The 25292-nt window shown below is 39.9% G+C and overlaps 1 protein-coding gene across 6 annotated transcripts in view; it reads right to left on the bottom strand.

Moving 5' to 3' along the window:
• ENPP2 (ectonucleotide pyrophosphatase/phosphodiesterase 2) overlaps window positions 1–25292 on the bottom strand; it is a 103024-nt gene that overhangs the window by 629 nt on the left and 77103 nt on the right. For 4 of the 6 annotated variants that reach the window (XM_070940366.1, XM_070940362.1, XM_070940363.1 and 1 more), the window contains 14 exons: window positions 24617–24725; window positions 23528–23653; window positions 22903–22934; window positions 21377–21504; window positions 19409–19496; window positions 18108–18195; window positions 16347–16519; window positions 14263–14311; window positions 13714–13797; window positions 12190–12326; window positions 10930–11065; window positions 8510–8587; window positions 3288–3420; window positions 1550–1706 (listed from right to left, as the gene is read on the bottom strand). In XM_070940366.1, coding sequence (XP_070796467.1) covers window positions 1550–1706; window positions 3288–3420; window positions 8510–8587; window positions 10930–11065; window positions 12190–12326; window positions 13714–13797; window positions 14263–14311; window positions 16347–16519; window positions 18108–18195; window positions 19409–19496; window positions 21377–21504; window positions 22903–22934; window positions 23528–23653; window positions 24617–24725 — 1518 coding nt within the window. The remainder of the gene's footprint in view (window positions 1–1549; window positions 1707–3287; window positions 3421–8509; window positions 8588–10929; window positions 11066–12189; window positions 12327–13713; window positions 13798–14262; window positions 14312–16346; window positions 16520–18107; window positions 18196–19408; window positions 19497–21376; window positions 21505–22902; window positions 22935–23527; window positions 23654–24616; window positions 24726–25292) is intronic. The other 2 variants (XM_070940367.1, XM_070940368.1) reach the window with 1 other exon arrangement.

Genomic DNA, 25292 nt, shown 5'->3' with positions numbered 1-25292 from the left:
AACCTTTTAAAAATAATATTAATATTCTTAACAGACACAATGAACAACAATAGTAAGTTTAAACTTTAAAAAAAGTTTGAAAAAATTAAAAAAATTAGAATAGAATAGAATAGAATAGAATAGAATAGAATAGAATAGAATAGAATAGAATAGAATAGAATAGAATAGAATAGAATAGAATAACAGCATTGGAAGGGACCTTCTAGTCCAACCCCCTACTTAGGCAGGAAACCCTAGACCACTTCAGACAAGTGGTTATCCAACATTTTTAAAAACTTCCAGTGTTGGAGCATTCACAACTTCTGGAGGCAAGTTGTTCCACTGATTAATTGTTCTAACTGTCAGGAAATTTCTCCTTAGTTCTAAGTTGCTTCTCTCCTTGATTAGTTTCCACCCATTGCTTCTTGTCCTCCCCTCAGATTTTTTGGAGAATAGCTTGATTCCCTCTTCTTTGTGGCAACCCCTGAGATATTGGAACACTGCTATCATGTCACCCTTAGTCCTTCTTTTCATCAAACTAGACATACCCAGTTCCTATCTAAAAAGAGACAACCCCAAACAGTCTAAAAATACAAACTAATAAAGAAAAAAAATCTACATTATATTTTATACTTACCAATAGTCACTGGTTTACTAATTACAGGTAGTTCTTGATTTACAACAATTGAGACCATTCCATTGTTATGCAAGGCAATAATCAATTCTGCAACTATTCTTCATATGATTAAGCTTCCAGTCCCCTAATCATCTTTGTTGCTCTTCTCTGCACTCTTTCTAGAGTCTCCACATTTTTTTTACATCGTGGTGACCAAAACTGAATGCAGTATTCCAAGTGTGGCCTTACTAAGGCATTATAAAGTGGTATGAACACTTCACATGATCTTGATTCTATCCCTCTGTTTATGCAGCCTAGAACTGTGTTGGCTTTTTTTGGCAGCTACCGCACACTGCTGGCTCATATTTAAATGGTTGTCCACTAGGACTCCCAAGATCCCTCTCACAGTTACTACTATTGAGCTAGGTACCACCTATTCTGTACCTGTGCATTTGGTTTTTCTTGCTTCACTGTATAACCTTATTTTTCCCACCACTGAATTTTATTTGTTAGATAGGGTTCTTCTCATTTTCCTGTACTTGTAACAGTAACAGAGTTGGAAGGGATCTTGGAGATCATCTAGTCCAACCCCCTGCTCACACAGGAGACCTGTACTAGGGATTCGAACCGCCGACCTTTCTGATCTACAAGCTCAGTGTCTTAGCCACTGAGCCACCTAGTCAGGCTACTACTGAGGCAAAATCAAAGGCCAGATTTGGCCATCAGTGGGCTGTCAAAAAAGTCAGGAGAGCATTAACCAATCCTTTTGAATAGGTTCTCTTACGTAGCCACCATCTTGATATCCTGCCTCCTTGGTCTGTTCCATCACCTTTGGGACTCATTTTAATTCTGCAACTATTTAACATAGTTCAAAAATCTTTCTGAGAAGACATTGGGTCAGATGTTGGCACTTTGGTGCCAAGCACAGGTCAACGGGAATAAGTTGGAACTTACATTGCAGCTTTCATCATTGTCAGGCCTGTGAGGGAAAATATATGCCAAAACTGAAAGAGGTCCGTCACACTTGTCAGCAGGCTGAGTGAAGTCTAAACAACTTGTGATGATGCTGTAGTAGTGAGTTGGAACTGGGATCGAACTTCCTTCCACATACCTAGAAGATAAAGATTTTTCATCTTTTTACAAATGTGTCTTAAGGGAGATAAGGCAGCACAGGTTCTGAGAAAATGATCTACTATTGATTTATTAGTTTTAAATCAATGAGGGCTATCCAAACTTGGCAACTTTAAGACTTGTGGATTTCGACTCTCAGAATTCTCCAGGTAGCAATGCATTGCTGCCTGGGGAATTCTGGGAGTTGAAGTCCACAAATTTTAAAAATAGTCAAGTTTGGACACCCCTGAAATCAATTATTTCAACTCTCTTTTGGACAAAAGAAATCCTTACCTAGCAGATCATAACGAGAGGGACAAAATAGCCCCATCACTGCATGAATTACTCTTCAATCTCTATAAAGGGTTTTTTTTTTAAATTTTACAAGGAGAAGTAAAATATTAACAGCCAACTATTGTAAGAAAATACTTTAATATCCTTTCTATAGCTGCAGGTAAATCAAGCCGAGTAATTTTTGATTCATTTATCAACCCCAACAAAAGGCTTGGTTTGAGGATTTGAGGGAATTTAGCCAAATAAAGTTGCTGGATAAATCACAGGGTTTAGGAACAGATACAAAAAAATTACAGTCTCCTAGCCAAACCTTCTGTAGCATGGATTACAACTCATGGAGAGGAGTTGCCAGTTAGTACTCACAAGGTTGGGCCAGCTAGATGAGTGTTCTGGGTTGTGTTAAAACTTGTTTCCAATGCCAATAATTCCAGATATAAAAGACTGGATTTCAGACATGCCTGATTTAGCCAATTTTGAGAAAAGTATATGTACTGTTAATCATAAAATGTCACATTATTTCTTCCTTTTGAAAAAAAGTAATTCTTGAACAGGCTGGGTTAACTTTGAAAATGTTGTTTTCCTCATGGGAAGTAAGGTGGGAATTTTTAATAATTGCTATATGGTGGATTTTTTAAAATTTTGTAAGCCACCCAAAATCACCCAAGTGTGAGTTGGATGGCTATATACATTTTCTTAATAAATAAATGAATAACAACCAGGTGAACTTGAGAAATAGTTCTAATTGCTTTATTTCTCTCCTTCTAACAAAATAACAGAGTTGGAAGGAACACTGGCGGACTTCCAGCCCAATTGCCTGCTCAGGCAGAAAACCCTATACCCTTTCAGACAAATAGCTGTCCAATCTCTTCTTAACAATTTCCAGTGTTGGCTCAGCCACAATTTCTGAAGGCAAGCTGTTCCACTGATTAATTGTTCTAACTGACAGCAAAATTCTTCTTATGTTGTTGGTCTGAGCTCCGAGCTTGGCAATTTGATTGCAAACGTTTCATCCCCATTCGAGGAGACAACTTCAGGGCGCTTTGGATTTGCAACCAAATCGCCAAACTCAGAGCTCAAACCAACAATATAACTACCAACCCGAGCTACTAATATTCAAAGACATTTCAAATTCTCCTCAGTTCTAGGTTGCTTCTCTCCTTGACTAGTTTCCATCCGTCGCTTCTTGTCCTTCTGTGTTTGCTGTTGTTTATATACTTATTTTCCTTTCTCTTTAGTGATTGTTCATTTTTATTTTATATATGCTTGTTTAATAGTAGTGGATCCTTACAGTTTGATTTTGTCTGGGGTGTCATGCAAACCATCAAAGTCATAGTCAAAGATTGGTCCACTAATCACGTTGACTCCGTTCCGTTCAATGGCGTATCTCTTCACCAAAATCCTCTGGAAATAATTCCAGACCTCTGTAGATGTACACACACAAAAAAAAAAAAAGCAGGCAAAATTATCCTAAATACCACCAGAAAAAGCATTACATCAGAACAGAAAACACTATTCTCTGCGTAGTCCTTACATTGCCCCTCAGAGATGTTCTGCAGAAGGACATAGAAATACTAGTAATAAGCCCACAATTTTATTTTATTAGATTTATAACCCACCCACGCCCCCACACACCATAACTCCGTAACAATGCCAGGCAGCTTACACCAATAAAAAAAAAATGTGGAAGAAAAACCAAAAAGAACATCTGGAAGGCCAATAAAACATTCATCCTAATATACATAGTCCATAAATGGCCTGCCACCCACCTAGCAAGACCACCATGCTTTCAAGACCATTTCAATGAGTCCAGGATATGGATCACAGGGATCTCTGCAGTGGGGTGGGATGCTTTCCCACAGGACAGACACTCGGACAGAGGAAGGTTCACTTCCCCAGTCCTATCAGATGTCAATGTTTAATCAATGGGACCTACAGCAAGCCATTCGTATCAGCACTTACAGGATGGACAGAAGCTAAAGTCCACCAAGTAGCTAGAATTAAAATGAGGACTTCAGCTTCTGTTAAAGAGAGAATGAAGGACTGAATGTCTATGGAGATTCTCAAGGTCATCATTGCCCCGAACGTGGTTTTCATAAGGCAGCTGGACTTCCTTAGTTTTTTCCTCGAAAACACTCACTTCTCATCCAAGAAGCGTCTTTAATTCTTCTTGAGAAGAAGCGTCTTAGATGAGAAGCGAACGTTTTCAAGGGAAAAAAAACCAAGGAAGTCCAGCTGCCTTTTGAAAAGCAGCTTTGGGATAGACTGAAGGACAAACTCTGTTACAGATAATCCTCGATTCACAGTTGGGACCAGAATTTTTACTGTAAATTGGTGTATTTGTAAAGCAAGTCATCACGGGACTTTAATGGCAGCCCTTGACTTACGACAGTAGTGGAGCTTGCCCATTTTAGTTATAACAGTCGTAAACCGGGTCATCACATAACTGACCCAATTTTATGACCTTTTTTGCAGCAGTTGTTAAGCGAACGTCACAGTCATTAAGTGCATCCATTGTTTGCTATGGGACATTTTTTTGGGCCAAAAACCAGAAGTAAAGACCCGGGATTTTGGGGGGCAAAAACTTCATAAATCATGATTATGTAACCCCAGGATGGTGCAAATGGTTATAAATGCAGTCGTTTAGTGTCCAAAATGCAGTCATGTGATCACAGGGGTGATGATGGCTGTCAGAATTTTGGAACTGGTTCATGATATCTTTCAGGGGGAATCAGTTGTAACTTTGAATGGCCACTAAACAACTAGTCATAAGTCCAAAGACTATCTATAAACTGTAAATGTAGGGAAATATGAAAATTTGCAGAGCATGCTCAGATAGCACAAATGTTGTCTTGGTTAGGTGAGCAGAAGCTGTTGTAAAAACATCAATTCGTTCTAAGAGCGCAATAACCAGGACACATCCACAGAATACCAAAGGAACCATGTAAAAGTCAAATGGTCAAAATCTTGGAAGAATTGGGCCATTTATTTAATCCTCTGGGCACACACCTTCTAAGCCAGGGATGTCAAACTCAAAGCCCGCAAGCTGGATCCGGCCTGCGGGCTGCTTAATTCTGGCCTGCGGGGCAGCCGTGGAAATGGCGAAGAACCAGCCTGCGGTGCCTCTCCAAGTGAAAATGGAGCTTGGGAGGGCCGCAAGTGGCCCTCTACCAACTGCGTTTTTGGCCTGGACGGCCTCCTGAAAACGGAGCCCGGGGGTGTGTGTGCTCCCTTTGTGCTGGCAGGGGCTGCAGGAGGCTGTCCAGGCTGAAAACAATGCTGGCAGAGGGCTTCAGGAAGCCATCTAGGCCGAAAACGGGCTCCGTTTTCGCTGGCAGAGGGCTAGCAAAACAAGTTAAAAGCAAAACAAAACAAAAGGAGAAATGTTTCCCCTTTGGCATTTGAACATCCAAGAAGGGACAGGGAAGGAGAAAGGGAAAGAGGAAAGACAAAGAAAAAGATGGGAAGAGAGCAAGGGTACCTAAACTGAATGTTAGTAGGATTGTAAGATGGAAAAATGAATATTTTAACTGACTATCAGAATATTAGCTATGCATTCTAAATTAGGTCTAATATTAAAGACAGGGATTTACTCCCAACAAACAGAGGAGCATGAACAAAAGAAATAAGAGCCCTTCAGTGGCTGGTACTGCTGTGCAGACTGGACAAATATCACATTGTTCTTCTCCTACAAAAGAAGATGAGCTCGACTAGCATTGTTTTCCTTATGGCTCTACCTATACTAACAATGATGCCACTGGCATCTCTTTGTGATTGTACTTTCAGTCATTTAAGTTAGGTAGATGATGCCTTTCATCCTCCCCATATTTTAAGGAATTTCACAATGAGGAAAAGGAGTGGGGAGGGGAGGGGAAGGGAAGGGAAGGGAAGGGAAGAGAGAAGAGAAGAGAAGAGAAGAGAAGAGAAGAGAAGAGAAGAGAAGAGAAGAGAAGAGAAGAGAAGAGAAGAGAAGAGAAGAGAAGAGAAGAGACTTTATTGTCACTTTAAATGTACACTAATCAGCATATATTAAAATGAAATTTTGACAGTTGTATTCAGATCTCAAAACAGAATAGAATAGAATAGAATTCTTTATTGGCCACGTGTGATTGGACACACAAGAAATTTGTCTTGGTGCATACGCTCCTGGTGTACACAAAAGAAAAGATATATTCGTCAAGAATCAAAAAAAAGATAATCATTATGCACACACACATGACACAGAGAAATATCACAGTCTAGTTCAGGGGTGTCAAACTCAATTTCTCTGAGGGCTGCATCAGGGCTGTGGTTGACCTTGGGGGGGCGGGGCGGGCATGGCCGCCTGGGTGGGCGTGGCCAGCTTGACACCACTCCCCAAACTGCTGGTGCTTTGTTTGGCATGTTTCCTCTTTGCATTGGGTAGACCGGGCCGAAGCTATGTTGGCCTGATCTTTCATCTTCGTATTGGATAGACCAGGATGGCCCCGTAGGCCAGATCTGACCACATTGCGGTCCTTGAGTTTGACACCACTGGTCTAGTTCAAATCAGTGGTGGGTTGCCCCCGGTTCAGACTGGTTCTATAGAACCGGTAGTAAAACCGGCGGGAGGCTCCACCCACTGACCCAGATGTCATCAAAAGCGATCTGCACATGCGCGCGGGCACGATGTGAACCGGTAGTAAAGGTAAATAGAACCTACCCCTGGTTCGAATGTATACATGGTGGAAAAAAAAGAATCCTGAGAATTTACAAGACGGATGGCATAAGGAACAAAGCTGTTAACAGAATCTAGTAACCCTGCTATAGATATTTCGAAACCTCCTCCCAGAGGGGAGCAACAGATTTAGGGCAAGTATAATTAGAGGCATCCAGTTTGCTAGTGAAGACTGGCTAGAAGCAACAGACACCCAGCTATGACCATTTCTGGATCTCCTTGATCTTCCAGAGTGACTCTGGGCCCTTATTATTTCTTGGGGGGGGGTGTTTCCCTTCCAATGTGTCCAATTTATTTATTTATTTATTATATTTTGCCTTTATTATTTTTACAAATAACTCAAGGAGGTTGACACACACAATACTACTTCCTCCTCCTATTTTCCTCCCAACAACAACCCTGTAAAATGGATTGAGCTGAGAAAGAGAGTGACTGGCCCAAAGTCAGCTTTCATGGCTAAGGTGGGACTTGAACTCACAGCCTCCTGCTTTCTAGCCTGGTGCCTTAACCACCAAGAACAACTAGCTAATTTTCGGAGAACTGCCTGGACAAATAACAATAGCACTTAGACTTATATACCGCTTCACAGTGTTTTACAACCCTCTCTAAGAATCAACATCTTGCCCCCAATAATCTGGGGCCTCATTTTACCGACCTCAGAAGGATGGAAGGCTGAGTCAACCTTGAGCCATTGAGAATCGAACTGCCGAACTGCTGGTAGCCCGCAGTCAGTAGAAATAGCCTGCAGTACTGCATTTGAACCACGGCTCTTGCAGTTTTCTTGGCAAATTTCTTTGGAAGTGGTTTGCCATTGCCTCCTTCTTAGGGCTAAGAGGAACTGACTGGCCCAGTTGGCTTTGTGCCTAAGACTAAAATTCAAAATTTCCAGTTTGTGGCCTGATACCTTAACCACTACACCAAACTACCTCTCATCTCTTGCCTTAGATTACTGGAAGCTGTTCTACATGGGGCTGTTCTTCAGAAGCTCTATTTGATTCCAAGTAGGGTATCTAGAATTTAACTAACTTTAAAAGACCAGCACATCAAATGGCACTGTTATTCCAGCTGCCCTTTGCCCATGTCTGCAATTCAAAATGCTGATTATGATTTTTAAACTCCTAAAGAGCTTGAAACCAAAGCTTCTAGAACCAAAGATGGCGAACCATTGGCATGCGTGCCCAAAATGGCACACGAAGCCATGTCACCTGGCACACGCGGCCTTGCCTGTTTGTCTTCCGGGTTTCTGGCGTGCATGTGAGTGACAATCAGCTGTCTTTCGTACACGTGGCAGTGCCGAAAACCGATGTGCGCATGTGCACCGGCCATCTGATTGTTGGGTGCGCATGCTCGCCAGAACCTGGAAGTTCGGCTTCTCCTGAGCACGATCCCTTCGTGTACGTGGCAGTGCAAAAAACCAGCCTGCGCATGCTCGCTGGCCAGCTGATTGCCAGGCGTGCATGCACACTAGAACCCTGAAGTTCGGCTTTTCCGAAGCATGTGCAATGTTTCCATGTGACCTTTTTGGCACTCGGTGCCTAAAAGGTTCGCCATCACTGTTCTAGAATATTCTATGTTTCTGACCAAGCTAAAAAAAAACCTCCCCATCTAGCCGTTTAAAATATTCTAATAGAAATAGCCGTTTGGCTGGCTACCCCGTTCTATGATTCCATTGTTGCTTGAAAATAATTTAATTCAACTCTCATTAAGGTGTAAAGCAAGTACTTGGCTTCTCCAAAGCAAAATTTAAAACTATTTTTATTTATTCACCAACATTTGTACACCCTTCTATCTCAAAGATTCAAAAACCACGTACTTACTTTTGAAAGCAGGATACATGGGAATGACATTTGTTATTAGGAAAGCATCATATTTTGTTTCTACTGAGGAACTGAGTTCTGAAAATTAAAAAAAAAAAGATGTTTTTATGGCATGCCAGAATTAATTTTACTGGTAAACGTCAGGGTTCGTGCAAAGACTAGTTCCAGATAGTAAGCAAGAACTGGTGGAGATTGTATTCTTAGAAGAACATAGAATAATTGGATTGGAAGAGGGCTTGGAGGTCTTCTAGTCCAGAGGTCACCAACCTTTTAGACCTCAGGGACCACTAAATTCATAATTTTAAACCCCACAGACCACGGACCATATCATCTCCCTAATGACTGACTGGGTGGGCGTGACTAGGAGGTCATGTGACTGGGTGGACATGGCCAACTCAATGTCACTCGCGTTGAGGGGCGCCTCGCCAGCCTCTACTCTTCCCCCCCCCAGCCCCTCCTTGCCTGCCTGCCCGAGCTTCTTAGCGCCCCAACAGGAAGCAGTTGTTGGAGCTAAGCAGCCATGAAGAGAAAGAGTTGGCAAAACAACTGGCTCAGTTCAAATTGGATTTGGCCGAGAAAGAAGCTCAGCAGAAGCACCTCACTGAGGACTACAAGCATAGGCTTTCCAAGCAGAGGGAAGACCTGCAGGAGTGCAAGGCCAGGTACCGGCGCTTGGAGTCTCAGAAGGCTGAGATGGTCAGCCAGTTCCAGGCCATGAGGCAGTCCCACTGGAACAAGGTCCTCCAGCTCTTCACCACCAATGGCACTTCCCTTCAGCCTTTGCCCAAAGCCCCACACCAGGAGGCCGAACCAGACCCCAAGTCGGAATGTCTACCCCCCTCTGACCCACAAAAAAGACCTCAAAGGGGAGTCTCTCTGCAGCAACACAAACATTCATTGCACGTATCTGGCCCAGGGGCCGTAGTTTGAGGACCCTTGATTTAGTGCAATTTAAACAGTGCAAATAATTTTTCTGCGGACCACTAAAATTTTCTTCAAAACTTTCCACGGACCACCAGTTGGTGACCACTGTTCTAGTCCAATGCCCTGTTCAAGCAGGAGATGTTATACCATTCTGGACAAACGGCTGAGCAGTCTCTTCCTGAAAACCTCCAGTGATGGAGCACCCACAACTTCTGGCTTAATTATTCTATCAGGACATTTCTCCTTAGTTCTAGGTCGGATCTCTCTTAATGATCTTCCACCCATGACTTCTTGTCCTGCCCTCTGGTGCTTTGGAGAATAGGCTGACCACCACCTCCCCTTCTCTGTGACAGCCCCTCAAGTGTTAAAAGACTGCTGTCATATCACCTCTGGTCCTACTCTTTGCTAGACTAGACATACCGTATTTTTCAGAGTATAAGACGCACCTTAGTTTTTGGGGAGGAAAATAAGAAAAAATCTGATTGGTGGGTGGATTGGCCCCCGGAATACCCCCAATCAGCTGTTTCCAGAGGTGAATTTTAGCAACAGGCTCGTTGGTTGTGAGCTCTATGCCTTGCTTTTTTTTCTGCCTCTGAAACTTCTGAAACTCTGTTTCAGAGAAAACTTTTTTCCTGCCTCTGAAAGCCTCCAAAACAGAGCTTCAGAAAAAAAGGCTTTTTTTCTGAAGCTTCTTTTAGAGGCTTTTTTTCTGAAGCTTCTTTCAGCGGCTTTTATTCTGAAGGACTATCTATACTCTGTTCAATCTCCTTTCTTTGGTATTGGTATGTAGATTAACCTCTTCTGTTGGTTATTGTGTCATTCTCCAGATTTGTTAACATAGTTTGGTTAGAACCTTTACTGATTCTTCTTTTGTTGCTTGCCATATTATTTTAGATAAAAGCCTTTCAGAAGCTTTTTTTCTGAAGCTTCGTTTCTGAGGCTTTTTTTCTGAAGCTTCTTTCAGAGGCTTCTTTCAGCCTCTGAAATCTCCATTTGTGAGGCTGGGCGGGGCTACATTTTGAGTATAAGATGCACCCAGATTTTCACCCTCTTTTGGGGGGGGGGAAAGGTGCATCTTATACTCCGAAAAATACAGTACTTAATTCCCTCAATTGTTCATCATAATGGTTTCGCCTACAGATCCCTTATCATCTTTGATAAGAGGTTTTCAACATATGTGAAAAAACCATCAGGGCTGAAGCCACTTCCTGCCTCTTTGCCCCAAGGAAACATGGAATTAGGGAGATTCCTCTCTAAGTCTCAAAAACAGTGCAACCGAAAGGAACATGTTCTCTTTGTATTCAACGTCTATTTTGCATTGGCAGCTTGATTTTTTAGAAATTGTGGAGAATATTTGTAGCTCGGGTTGTAGATTTAGGCAGAGGGTTGTCCTCTGAGCTTGCTGCTTGGCTCCCGATTTGATATTTCTCTTTATCTTGATTTTTATGCCAACCCCCAGAAATATAAAAATTGACAGGTGTCCCACATCAGCTTACGGGGAGGAAACAGGAATCCATAAGACATTTGTCTATCCACTCTGTATGCTGTACAGCTCTGACTGTTGCTTGGAGAAATGCGCAAATCAGGTCTTACGCAACTGATCACCTGGTCTGGGACACCAGATGTCTCTGCCTGCATCAAAAGAAGAAGATAGACATGTGACATATAAAACTATGTATTTTTTTGGTGTTCATCTTGTATTATATACTGGTAGTCTTCACTTAACAACCACAATTGGGAGTGGGAAATCCATCACTAAGCACCATGGTCACTAGGGTTACAACATGTCTTCTGCTTATGTCATTAAGTGAGTCACTGCAGAAAGACCTCACGTGACTACATCTTGTGATTTTACTTCCACATTCTAGATTAAATCTGCTTGTTGGAAGCTAATTGTGAAGCTCACAAATGATAATCACATGATTGACTGCAAGATGTTGTGACAGACGTAAGTAGCGGGTTTTTTTTCAATCATTGTAAATTTGAGTGACACTAAACAGGACGGTTGGTAAACAAAGACTACCTGTGACGAAGGGGCCATTGAAACCACAGCTCATATCCCATTATACTGCATTGTCATTAACAGGGGTGTCCAACTCGTGCCGTCACGGCATTGTCACGTGCCGTTTCGTGACTTTTTCCCCCTTCGCTAAACTGGGCGTGGGTGTGGCCAGCGTGTGACGCATTCGACTGCAAGTTTGACAGCCCTGGTCTATAAGGACTTACAAACTCATCTTATAACTCCTTACTTGACAAAATACCAAGAAAATTCTGATCTCTTCTATGTACACGTTACTATCAGACAAAAATGATAACAGTTCTCTGAACATAGCTAAATTCTGTTATACTGTCTGAAAATTTTGGCATATTTTGGCCACCCAAATGATTCCACCATTATTTGCAATTCACTAATATGTCTTATTCTGTTTTATTTTATTTTAATGTTTAAATTTTTATTCTGGTCACATTGAATTGAACTAATGCAAATATATATTTTTATTGTTAGTTGTGAAGTTGTGTCCGACCCATCGTGACCCCATGGACAAGATGGACTTGGACCAGGGTCTCCCCAGTCCTAGTCTATTATTTTAACAATTACTGGTTCACTCAACCCACTTCCTCATTCCTCAAATGTATATAGCTTCAAACTACATATATTGAAAGATGACTGTGCTGGACGGAGTCTGGATAAGCTGCGGATGCTACCAACACTTCCTCCCCTACTCCTGAAAGAGAGAACAGGCAACCTTACTGACCTGTTTTGAAATAGTGTAAGAGGTCCAGAGAGGCATCTGGAATGTTTCGCTGTAGCCACTTTCAAAGTCGTGATGATGCAAGAGGCTGTACTTTATACGAAAAAGAACCGCTGGGCGGCCGTAAAGGAGATGCTTTTCTGTAAATTAAAGGTAACAGGAGAGGAACAATGAAGCTTCAACACACAATTTTATCAAAGCCATTTTACAACACTCTACAATTAAAAACCGGTCCGTGTGTTCTTTCCCTGCACCCAGCCACACTGTACTACAAAGAAGATTTAATGCAGTAATATGGAGAGCTGATACAGAAAGTAAGAATAAATGGGGAAGTCTTTAGTCTCCATCTGTCTGATGACGTGCTTTCACTAAATTTAAAACCTTAAAATTTAGATTTAAATTAAAAAGTTTGAGACTTTTTAATGTTATTCAACAGCAAGTACGGGTTCATTACTAGAATAAGAGTATTGAAGACAGCCAAAATTTACATAACCACTAGATGGTGACAAAGAGCTGTAAAGAGTCTCTTTGGTTCCACCTTGTGGTTGTCTAGGCTTCTGCAGTTCAGATCGGTAACCATGAGAAAGAATTAGAGTCAACCGCTAGTGACTTTCATAACAGAATATAAAAAATAACTTGTGTCCAAATCTACATAAAACATTATAAACATTAAGGAAATGACAGAAGCAGAGATGCTGAAAAGAAAAAGAGTTAGATATACTTTTTTTCTTAAGAGAAAAATAGTATATCTAACATTTATATAGAGGCAAGTTTTATGAACTGAGCGTTTAAAAACTATCATGCAAACATTGAAGTTTCCAAGAATTCTATTGTCAGAGAATACCGTCAAGCATAGTCTGGCCCATTTTTTGACTTTTAACTAATGTTAACTGCCATAAATACAGGTGGATAGCAGCGGTATAAAGTAAATAAAATAGAATCGATCGATGTAAAAATGCAAAAAGGGGAGAGAAGAAAGTAATTGATGTCTGAGCGACATATGAAGCAGTTTACACCAGGGGAGAGATTAAGTGTGGTAGAACATAATTTGGAGTCTAAGGAGGGAGGAGTTGCCTCCCAGAGGTCAAAGGCATGGACCTTGGAATGTCTGATAGGCAGGAAGAGAGCTAAGATGGTCGCTCCCTAGCAGTTCACAGAATCTATCTATAGTTATGCAGATAGTTGCTTTAGTCTGTCAAGATTCTGTCTGTAGGCGAACAACAATAAACTCCTCAGAAGTAACGCCACATGTTGTTCTTGGTTCTCAGGGATTGACAGAAATGGGTCTTATCACAGCCCGAACTGCTAAAACACATTCCACCAAAACTTGCTGGGAGGAAGAATTCTCTATTTCCACATTTTTGAACTCGGACAATCCAAACCTGCTTTTTCTTCAGAATGGGATACAGGATCCTTGGTAAATGGAAAATAAAAGAAAGATCAACTAGGCAGTCTTTAGATTAACGAAGCTAGAGATAATTTAAGATATTGTACGAGGTAAAAAGAAGCCAAGTCAAGTAAGATTACCTGGTGGCGGGACGCATCCATCCTCAGGTAATACATTCTCAGGGTCGTTGGTATAAAATCCTTCTCCTCCTGTGTAGGTTCTTGCTGTTGAATAATATCTTAAATTATAACATCTTAATTTAGGCCCAGCTTTAATATAAAGACTGCATAGTGGATCTCTCACTGAATTTGCACCAAGTGGATTTTGAGCTAATTCAACAAGAGATGGGAAGACAGGATGGAAAAGAGCTCATAGGTAAGTATAGTTAGAACAGCTGGTTGAAAAGAGGAGTTAGTTTATTATTGGATTAACCGGAAAAAGCAATTCACTGAATTAAACGTATTTGCACAGGTTATTGGAAACCATCAAATTGCTTTTACAATTCCGTTCATCAAAAGTTAGCTACCAAAGCTCTTAAAACCTCATCACACCAATGAAATGCACAAATTAAAAAAAATCAGATTGATTTTATTATGATTTAGAATGCATAATTATAGAAAGGGGCCCACACACCAGTAATATGATTGCCAATAATCAGTCTTTTACTGGTCTTTCTATTGGATCCTTACCTTCTGTTCCTTTGCTATAAGGACGTCGACTCAGTTCATCCAACCTATTCTATTTAAAACAAAACAAAAAAACACACAAGAAAACATTATCTTATTTCTATCTTATTATCTTATTTCTATTATCTGATGAAGCCAATTGGGTCCTATTAAAAGAGTTACTGGTAACTTTTTTTTTTTTAAAGGCATGCTCGACCAGTTGAGGCCTAACTACTGCAATCAGCCAGATCAAAATGGGTTTTCAGGACCACTCAGTCCCTGTACTCAGAGAGGGGTTCATGCTATTTCACACAATCTCTCCAAGGAAGTTTGGGTTGAATGGGTTTGGAAATGATTCACCATCATCCTCCACTCAGAGTCACTTGTTAAGATGGGCAACTATGGAAATAAAATAAATAAATAAAAAATCCAACTATATATATTCAGGTAAGTAAAGAGAAAGGTCTCCCTGCCAGTCATGTCTGACTCTAAGGCACAGTGCTCATCTCCATTCTTGGCCAAGGGAGCCAGTATTGTCCGAAAACATTTTCTGAGGTCATGTCACCAGAATGGCTATATGCCACGGGTGTCAAACTTGCCGTGTCACATTGCCGTCATGTGACTTTTTTTCCCTTTGTGGAGCTGGAGTGGGTGTAGCGTGCGCGTGAGGCATTTGGCCTGCGGGCCACCAGTTTGACACACCTGCTATATGCCAAAGGTGCACGGAACATTGTTATCTTTCCACCTAAGTGGTACCTATTTATCTACTCGCATTTGCATGCTTTAGAACTGCTAGGTAGGCAGGAGCTGAAGCAAAGAAGGGGAGTTTGCCCCGTTGCGTGGCACTTGGGTCTCGAACCCAGGCTGTCAACTTTCCAGCTGACAAGCTCAGCATCTTTAACCACTGAGCCATCATGCCCCATTCAGATAAGTATATCATATAATATAGATCAGGGGTGTCAAACTCGAGTCGTCATGGCGTCATCAAGTGACGTATCGGGACATTTTCCCCCTTTCACTAAACCGGGTGGAGGTGGGGCCAACACATGATGCATCCGGCCTGCAGACTGCGAGTTTGACACCCCTGATATAGCTTATGCCAGAATTGGCAGGTGGAAATCCACAGCATGCTGACATCATATGATGGATACTGACACTTCACCAGTTACCTCACTTACCTCAGGAATACAAACATCTGCTTATTTTCACTGTAGCTTACACAGGCAGATTCTGTTCATTCATTCAGCTCATGCACCCCTAGGCAGAGATCAACATTTACATGCCCTTCGAAAGTGGCAATCAAAACCAAAAAAAGAATAAAAAAGACCAAAACTACCAGCAATCAACACCCAGACAAGCAGAGATTAACAGCAGGATTAATACTAAACCAACAATCAAGAAGTACACAATATTCCAATCAAGGAACTACTAACATAGACAAACAAGCTATCAGTAAACAACTAACCAAGGAATCACCAAGAACATTTCCACCAACATTGACAGGGCAAGCCACTTGTATATTTTATATGCAGCAAACCCAACTCCCAATTAGCATTGATAATATTACCTAGTTTGGTAATGAAACGTCTTCAAAGACCCCACAGAGCAGGGGTGAAATGCTTCCAGATCGGACAGATCGCCCGATCCGGTAGCGATTTTCCCCTGTGGTTCGGTGATCCAGTAGCAATCACCACCCAGGTGTCATTACTTCCTGGTTTTAACCATGAAGTAATGTTTTTTTTACCTTCTGCGCATGCGCAAAAGGTTTTGCACATGTATAGAAGGTGTGCGCGCGCACAGAGCGTGCGCTTCCGAACCAGTAAGGAAGGTAAGTAGATTTCACCCCTGCCACAGAGATCATCTTCATTTTGGACCATATAATCAGCGATAATGCACTCTTAAGAAACATTCATACAGAGGCCAGCTGTGAATTTGGTATTGTTTTCAAATGATGCTTTCTTCTTACTATCAGCAAGGCAAAATGTTTTTTTTTCCTCCAATTCTGGTAGTTGAAGTCCACACATCTTAAAGTTGGTAAGGTTGAGAAACACGGCTCTGGATTGATGTAATTCTGAGCTTCCTGCTTCCAACGAATATCATGAGTTTACCTTATCGTCACAACTGCATCCCAGATCGTAGTCAGATGAAGGTGTTGTAGCTACTGGATGGAGGGGCCTTGCTACTTCCTCCGGCATGGTGGGTCTGTAGGTACTGCTCCGGAGGAGGTGATTTAAGCTTCCATGTGTCCCATTATTGGGAGCAGGCTTCAAACCAAGGAGATCTGGAATGGGATTAAAAATAGCATCTGTTATATATAATTATGAGTGGAGAATTTTATGAGTGGAGAATTATGAGTGGAGAATTTTATGCATATGTAAACACCAATACAAGAATATGAGGTGAAGGTAGACAAAGTTGCCTAACATATCTAAACTCTGAATCCCTGCAGAGAATTTAAATTTTATATAAATGAGTTTGTCCAATAGGTCTTTCTGGTACATAGCAGTCAAAGCTCTTTAAAGCAGTAAGATGATAAAAGTTCCTAGACCAGAAAACTTTTCTTTCTTTTCTTTTCTTCTTTTCTTTCTTTTTTCTTTTCTTTTCTTTTCTCTTTTCTTTTCTTTTCTTTTCTTTTCTTTTCTTTTCTTTTCTTTTCTTTTCTTTTCTTTTCTTTTCTTCTTTTCTTTTCTTTTCTTTTCTTTTCTTTTCTTTTCTTTTCTTTTCTTTTCTTTTCTTTTCTTTTCTTTTCTTTTCTTTTCTTCTTTTCTTTTCTTTTCTTTTCTTTTCTTTTTTTCTTTTCTTTTCTTTTCTTTTTTTCTTTTCTTTTCTTTTCTTTTCTTTTCTTTCTTTCTCTTTCTTTCTTTCTTTCCTTCCTTCCTTCTTTTCTCTCTCTCTCTCTCTCTCTCTCTCTCTCTCTCTCTCTCTCTCTCTCATTAATTAATTAATAGATTGCCCATCTTGCTGTTTGGGGCGACTTTAGGTGGCTAATGGCTAATGGTAAGTTTGAAAGGAGGTTTAGATTTACTACCATTCCCAAGAGTTTTGATATACTCTGCCTTGACATCCAAAATATGAAACCATTTGTAAGAATCAAATTTACAGTTGAAATAAGGCTCATTATTTCATATTTCAATTTGGTATGTTTTGCTAACACTTCAAATTACTGGACTGACAGCAGAAGCCCCATTTCTCCCATGGAGAAATTAATGTCTGCAGATTAATGCAGAAATTATTTCCTGCATTTAATTTGTTATTTTCAATTCCCCTCAAAGGCTCTCAGCAGCTTCAGGTAGTCCTGAATTGCAGGCTAATTCTGCTGACTGCCAACTGCCAGCAGTTCAAATCTCACCAGCTCAAGGCTGACTCAGCCTTCAATTCCTTCCAAGGTTGGTAAAATGAGGACTCAGATTGTTGGGGGGGGATATGCTGACTCTGTAAACCACTTAGAGAGGGATGTAAAGGACTGTGGAGCGGTATATACTGTAAGTCTAAGTGCTATTGCTATTGTTTAGCAATTGCCTTATTTAGCAATTGTTTGAAGTGACAAAGAGATGAAAAAGTAACCTTATAACCAATCCTTGAATTTAGAATATTTGCAGGTCTGTAAAGCAAAGCAAAGCTCAAATAAGATCATCAGCACAGTTACGGTTTTACTTAGCAATTGCTTCGCTTAACAACAGAGTTGCCAACCATAATTATGGTCACTATACAAGGATTACATAGACAGAAAATAAATTTAGGGTTTGTTCTTTCCATTAAGATACCTTGCTACAGAAGGAAGGTAAATGAATCATAAAGATATTGGCCAAAATGAAAGCTGAGGGGGAAAAAATCAAATATATTGTTTATTTTCTTTTCAAATTACTTACCGCACATAAGGTTGTACAATTCAATGTTTTCAAATGGAGGTACTTTTGTTTTGTATTTAAATGAAGGGCCATAGCCTAGAAAGACTGTCTAAGAGAGAAAAAACAGTAATATTAATGTTGTCAGCTCCTATGTGAGCTTCTCTGTTGCTGAAATAAAATAAATCAAGACTAAAGTAAGGACCCTCCAGGGATTAGTCCTTTTTTATGTTCAAAACATGCTTTTTGGCTTTCTTTTTACAAGGTTTGCTGAATCAGCTCACTGTTCCCAATTTTGTGTCAAGAGAGCAATTTTGTGTCAAGAGTTCTTTTGAAATACAAGTTGTGATCTTGCTGTGGGGTCCTTGGTACTCTCTGAGCTTGGTTGTTTTCTTGCAGCTGTTTCATTACCAAACTAGGTAGCATCATTGTTAAGTCCTCGCAATTACGACCTCCTCTGGAGCCTTCCTTGTTGTTGCCCTGCTCTGATTGGGTTAGACACGAGCAGGCAGTTAGCGGGAAAACACTGCGTTCCTATTGGGCTCTGCCGATCTGACAGCCTCTATTTAAGCAGCTGTCAGATAGCAACAAGTTGTCAAACATACATACGCGCGCGCACTGAGTTGCCTTGTTACAGGAGTTATGGTTGTTAGCAATAAAGTGTTGTGTTATGATAGCCAAACCTCCATCGTTCTTGCTTAGTTCTCCAAATAGAACAATCATAGATCCACTAGTTTGTTAATGAAACATCTGCAAGGAACCATCCAAGCCAAGTGTGGGTTCTACTCACCTCCGCTACCGGTTCGCAACGGGAACGCATGTGCAGAAGCTTCTGTGCATGCGCAGATCGTTCATGATGATGTTCGGGCGGAGCCTCCTGCTGCCGTTACTACCGGTTCGCAATAACCGGACCAAACCAGGAGCAACCCACCACTGATCCAAGCTCAAAGAGTACCAATGACTCCACAGTTCAACCCTGAGCTACAAATAATTCTCTTCTTCTTGTTGTGGTCTTGCTTTTGTTTTTGGTATTTTGTTTTTGTTTTGAGTTTCTTTTCCCCATTTTATATTTTATATTTTTCCTGTTTTTATATTTTATTATGGTTTCATTCTAAAACATTTCGGCATAATCCACCGGGAATATCCAAAGATGAATCAAATAAGCTGCAACAACAAATCTTTAAGGTATTTTCTCACTACAACAATACAGTAAGAAGACTGAAGAAATGAGCCTTCTAATTAAAATATACATTTGTAAGTTACTGTAAGTTACATATACCAGCAATACTACTTACTGACTACTCCAAGTAGTTTATTGCCCCTACCTGCATGCTGTTGATTTTGTTGTCATAGCCATGATCTCCATGAAAATAGCACTTCCCAGTTATTTTCTTAAACACATCTCCAGGCCTCCTAAAAACATTAAGAAGATTCTTGAATATACCAGCAGTTAATTTCTATAAAATTAAGGTTCAACTTCCAGTGGACTGAAGAAAATATAGCTGATCCACAAATCTCTAAAGAAACAAGGAACTTTTGTTTTCTTTCCCAAATAGTGGTTGAGGAGACCAGCAATCTCAACAAGCCACAATGACACAAAAATAACAACACACACAGTAATGCCATTGTACAAATTGTGCCTCTATGTAGCTGCATCTCAGCAGCCAGAAAGTACATGATTAATTATCTGATTAATGCCATTGTGTCATGATGCATGTCTCACATGTTTCAACCAGTGGTGAAATCCAATTTTTTTTACTACCATTTCTGTGGGTGTGGCTTGTGGGCGTGGCAGGGGAAGGATACTGCAAAATCCCCATTCCCACCTCACTCCAGGGGAAGGATACTGCAAAATCTCCATTCCCACCCCACTCTGAGGCCAGCCAGAGTTGGTATTTGCCAGTTCTCTGAACTACTCAAAATTTCGGCTACCAGTTCTCCAGAACCTGCTGGATTTCACCCCCCTGGTTTCAACCCATTTTGATGGCACATATGTGCTACCATCAACTTCCGTCATAAGGTTAGTGTCAGTTAAAAGTCTATAGAGATTCTCAGTCATCCAAGTCATGGTTGTCCCAAAGGTGCTTTTTCAGGAGGCAACTGGACTTTCTTGTTTTTTCATTTGAAGACGTTTTGTTTCTCATCCAAGAAGCTTCTTCAGCTCTGACAGGATCGTGGGGAATGGAAGGATTTATATTCCTTGCAGACACCTGGTAATTTGCATCCTTTTAGAGAGTCATTGAAGCACTTGGAAGTTTATCTGTGTCCTCAAGGTCACCTGAGTATTGCTCCTGACTCCTGTAATCTGCAATTTTTCTTCTGGAAATCCATTACTACTCCCACACCACGAGCACTACTCAGGTGACCCTGAGGACATAGATAAGCCTCCAAGTGCTTCAAGGACCCTCTAAAAAGGATGCAAACGACCAGCTGTCTGCAAGGAATATAAATCCTTCCATTCCCCACTATCCTGTCAGAGCATTAGTGTTAATTGGACTCCAAGACCTCCGTGCCTTCCGCCGTGCCCTTAAAACTTATCTTTTCCAACAAGCCGGGCTGGCCTAACAAATCTTTTAAATGATTTCAAATTTGTTTGTCTTTTTAAATTTTGGGCCAAATTGAGATATTTCCTTTTAATCTGCTCTTAATGTATTTATTATGTGTTTTTATTTGGCTGTACACCGCCCTGAGTCCCTAGGGAGAAGGGCGGTATATAAATTTGAAGTAAAATAAAAAATAAATAAAATAAAATAAGCATATCATAGGAGCATTATATATAAGGTACATTAAAGTGAAAAAATCTCTCATAGAAATTCTAAAAACAATGCTAATTTTTTTCTTAAAAAATAAGAATTTTTAGTACATCTTGACTTAAATCTTGTGAGCTTTTAATGGCTGGAAAATACTGTTTTACAGGCTAAATCTGGCCTCCAGGTTAGCTATTGTCAACTACCTAAAAAATGCATTTGTAATATAAAGACACTTTGAATCGTAGGAAGTCTGGTCACCTAAACTATGTTAGAATGTTATTGTTACTTAACTCAGAAGACACTATGAAATAAGGAAGCCATGTTGCTCTTGCTATGTTTTTGAGCCAAAGACTTACCAAAATATTTTTAAAAAATCCATACAGATTGGGTGAAGAAATGTCATATCACAACTGATTTCTTAACGGTGGCCCAAAATCACACCGAACTAAGTTCTCTTTCTCAGTTAAGAGAGTTTGCAGATGTCATATTTGGCTAAATGGGAGATCTACGGCAAGTCAAAATTACTAGAAAATTCGTATTTACTTGGCTACATGCCATCTTCTTTCCACCAACAAATGAATATCTTCGATTCTTCGGTTGTTTGCATAATGCAAACGCTTGGGAAGATGTTGCTTCAGGTAAGGTTTGAAATGCTGGTCTGGCTTCTTGCACTGAAACAAAGGAAGCATGTTCAAAAAGGGGCTGTGCAAGACATTGGCCAACCTACCTACCAATTGGAAAAATCACTGTTTAGTGAGGATAAGCAGCCCCTGTTTTGTAGGTATTGTAAGGCCAACTGTAAGGCCAACTGTAAGACTGCAACCTGGAGAAAGTCTCTCTATGTGGTCCTGAAGAGTTGACATTGATTTGACAGTCCATAATCAGTCAGTCAAGACCAGGGGAGGGGCAATTAATTTTCCCAAGAGAAAATGAGAAACTGGAATTGTTATGGAGGGGTCAAACCAACAGGGTTCTGAAAGTGCGTAGGCATGCAAGCACGCACACACGTATGTAAATGGGGGGGGAATTAAAAGCAATGCAGTTCTATTGCATGCATTACGTACACTTGTTTACATTTGATTTATAATTTCCAATTGACCTCATGTGGGTTAAGCAGGGATATACAAAGGACTGGATGTAGCCCGGGGGGGGGGGCATAAAAAGCCCAGGTGTGATCAAGACCAAGTGGTTTATTGATCTATCTTGTATCTTGTCTGAAAGCAGCTCCAAAATAGCTTTTACCCATCATTTAATTTAGTTTCCCTTTCTCCAATGAATTTTTTTTTTAAAAAATAATAATTTATATGCCGCCCTTCTCCAGAGACTCAGGGCGGCTTACAATGCGTTAAGCAATAGCCTTCATACTTTTGTATATTTTTTTTACAAAGTCAGCTAATTGCCCCCACAATCTGGGTCCTCATTTTACCTACCTTAGAAAGGATGGAAGGCTGAGTCAACCTTGAGCCTGGTGAGATTTGAACTTGCAGTAATTGCAGGCAGTTGATGTTAATAACTGTTAATAACAGTGCTTTAGTCTGCCGTGCCACCAGGCTCTTGTTGGGAATTAAACTGTTAATGTTTGTGGATATTCTGCAGTGCTACAGCCCACTTCTGCAAAACATGGTTTAGACCCACCAAAACCATTACACAACTTTCTCCGTGGAATCTACACTTATGAGAATTCCTCTGATAACACTCTGAATCGTCATTTAAAGCCACATCCAAATTAATAAACCCAACTTCTTTCTTTCTTTCTTTCTTTCAATAACCCCATAATCCCTTGCGGGATGGAGTTTGGGCAACTGAATGGAGCAAGCAGAGTGTTTTAATGGCCAGATGCCTTTCCTGTCACCAATGCAGAGTTTTGTTCAGCAGAAATATTCTCATTGTGCCCAGAGAGAGAGAGAAATATCTTCCTCTACCTAGGATCAAACTCACAGCCTCCTGATTGGGAGGCAAGACTTTCATCTCTAAGCCACCGCACCACTCCTAATTAATAAACCCAACTATTCAGAACTATTTTTAAAATGTGAATATAAGAAGAAGAGGAGTACTAAGGAGATACTTACTGTGAGATTGGCCACAATGGCTTTGGGGTCAACTGTTATGTGGATGAGGAGATTTCAAGCGGAAAGAGAAAGTAAAGTCAAAAATATGCCAATAGATGAGTTTTCAACACATGAATGTTCATATGTAATTAGCTGCATTAAACTAAACTACAAGTTTGATTATAGATACTTCTCACAGAAGAATCACTGTCGGGCTCAAGGAAGAACACAATAGTAAAAAAGTGAAGTTCAGATCTCAAGATAAACCACTGCTAACAAATTTGGCCCACTGCATAATTTTTCTGCAAATATTCGTAGAAATGTACCAGCTAATTTCTCTTTGCTCATAGTTCTCGGGATTTAATTCATTGTGAAGTAAAATCTTTTAGATCTTGAGTTTTCCCCTCCAAATATGGGGCTCTATTTAATAACCAGTCTTATCTATTAGGTAAATTTACCCAAGTTACCAATCGGGTAAAAGAGCAATTGTCTTTCTAAACAATAACTGTGTCTCTCTCTGAAGGTGGAAGCAACTTTATGAATATGTTCCTTGCCGCCATACCTGTTGGAAGCCAAGGTCAGAGACAGCACAGAAGAAAATGGGCACATTTCAAGCTACAGGGTGAATGTAGAAAGGTAAACTTACATTTAACGTTGCTATTAGCTTTGGCACGAATACGCCCTAGAGTTCCAGGTATCAATGTTATGTCATCCACGTTAGACAGATAGTTGCTCAAATATTCAGTTCTTTCACAGGTAACATCTTCCATCCCTACAGAAAAAGCAGCACCATTGCATTATTGAAAGAAGTATGTGTAGACATTCAAATGATAATTAATACGGTAAGTTTAGGTCTCTTTCAGCTTTAAAAGACATATTGTCCATGGTTTTGGTCTACAACCAATACAACCAAAAGTATTTTGTGAGTTCTCCCAAGATACTTCCTTTCTTGTTAGAAGAGTGTGATCCTTTAGATTTTACAAATTTATAATAACAATTTATTTTAAAAGGGTGAGAAATTGGAGGAAAAAATTCTTTAAAATGGAATCAGGGGATGCATGTATTAGTCTAAACAACAAGTTTAACCCAGAAATAGCTTCCACAAATTTAAATGATACTGAAAAGTTACTGCCATTTCAGCAATTAAAAAACATTACCACACTGGATTAAGTTTTAAAGAGTAAAGTATTCTCACAAATATAATCTAAGTAGCAATAAGAAGAGGGATTCTAACCCCTGAAGTTCTGCCAAGAACTTCAAGTTAGAAGTCTTATCAAGTTAGCCATTGTGCCAGATTTTTTTTTAAAAAAAAATCACAAAATTGCATTATGAATTAGCTGTTCAGAAATCCGTTCACAATCAATCTGTTCTAAAACCTTTGTCCCTTATCTTAGGGTACAAACCCATACTGTGTGCTGGCACATAATAACTTCTACATCTAAATGCAATTCAACAACAGTTCATCTTAATAGCCCCAAAGGTGCTTTTTCAAGAGACAACTGGACTTCCTTTGTTTTTCCTCGAAGAAGTTTCGTTCTCATCCATCTTCATAGAAACGTCTTGAAGGAAAAACAAAGAAAATCCAGTTGCCTCTTGAAAAAGCAGTTTTGGGACAATCATGACCTGGATGGCTGAGAATCTCCATAGACATTCAATTTAACAAGTTAATAAAGTGCCTTCCAATAGAAATGAAGACTTTCCTACATCAAAACCAAGGAAAACTTTTTTAAATTACCATGATCACCCACGAAGATAATGTTGGCACATCGGTGTAAGTTCAGCTGCTTTAGTCCATCCATTAGTTGCCCAAGGATCTTGTCAATATCTCTTAGTGGACCTAACATCTATATATACACACATATTTACACAAAGAGGGAGAATTAACCTTCTTTTTTTAACTATCATTACAAGTTTTACATTATCATCCCCCTACGTTTTCATTTGATGGTATGTTTACATAAACTGCCACAATTATATTACATCAATTGTACTATATTGTATTATATAATATTATATTAATCTCTCTGAAGCACTGATTTACACCAAATACCAATATAGTCCAGAATTATGGTTCTTGAATGGCTAACCAGAAGTTTTTGAAAAAAAGAAAAGATTTGATAACTATAACTTCTTTCACATTATTCCTTAGCAACTGTTTTCTGAGGCATTCTGTCTTCATCCCTCTGAGTAGCTGAAGTCTAGAAATGATGATAGTTTTTCTCTTTCAAGTATTTATTCTCTTTCATTATATTCTTATTATGAGGATTATGAGAATATTAACATATTTGGAGTATCTTATTATATTCAAAACAGCATGATCACTACTAATAATATCTGAAATAAAGAACAGATTAAGATTTTCTGTCAAACCTACAATGTACTTGTAGACTCTAACTCATGATATGAGAAAT

The sequence above is a fragment of the Pituophis catenifer genome, unplaced genomic scaffold, assembly GCF_029215685.1.
Source record: "Pituophis catenifer annectens isolate HBS135680 unplaced genomic scaffold, rPitCat1.0.hap2 SCAF_3, whole genome shotgun sequence".
NCBI classification, from domain to species: Eukaryota; Metazoa; Chordata; class Lepidosauria; order Squamata; family Colubridae; genus Pituophis; species Pituophis catenifer.
The sequence above is the reverse complement of the archived record's forward strand: the minus strand, read 5'-3'. Positions and strand labels throughout refer to the sequence as shown.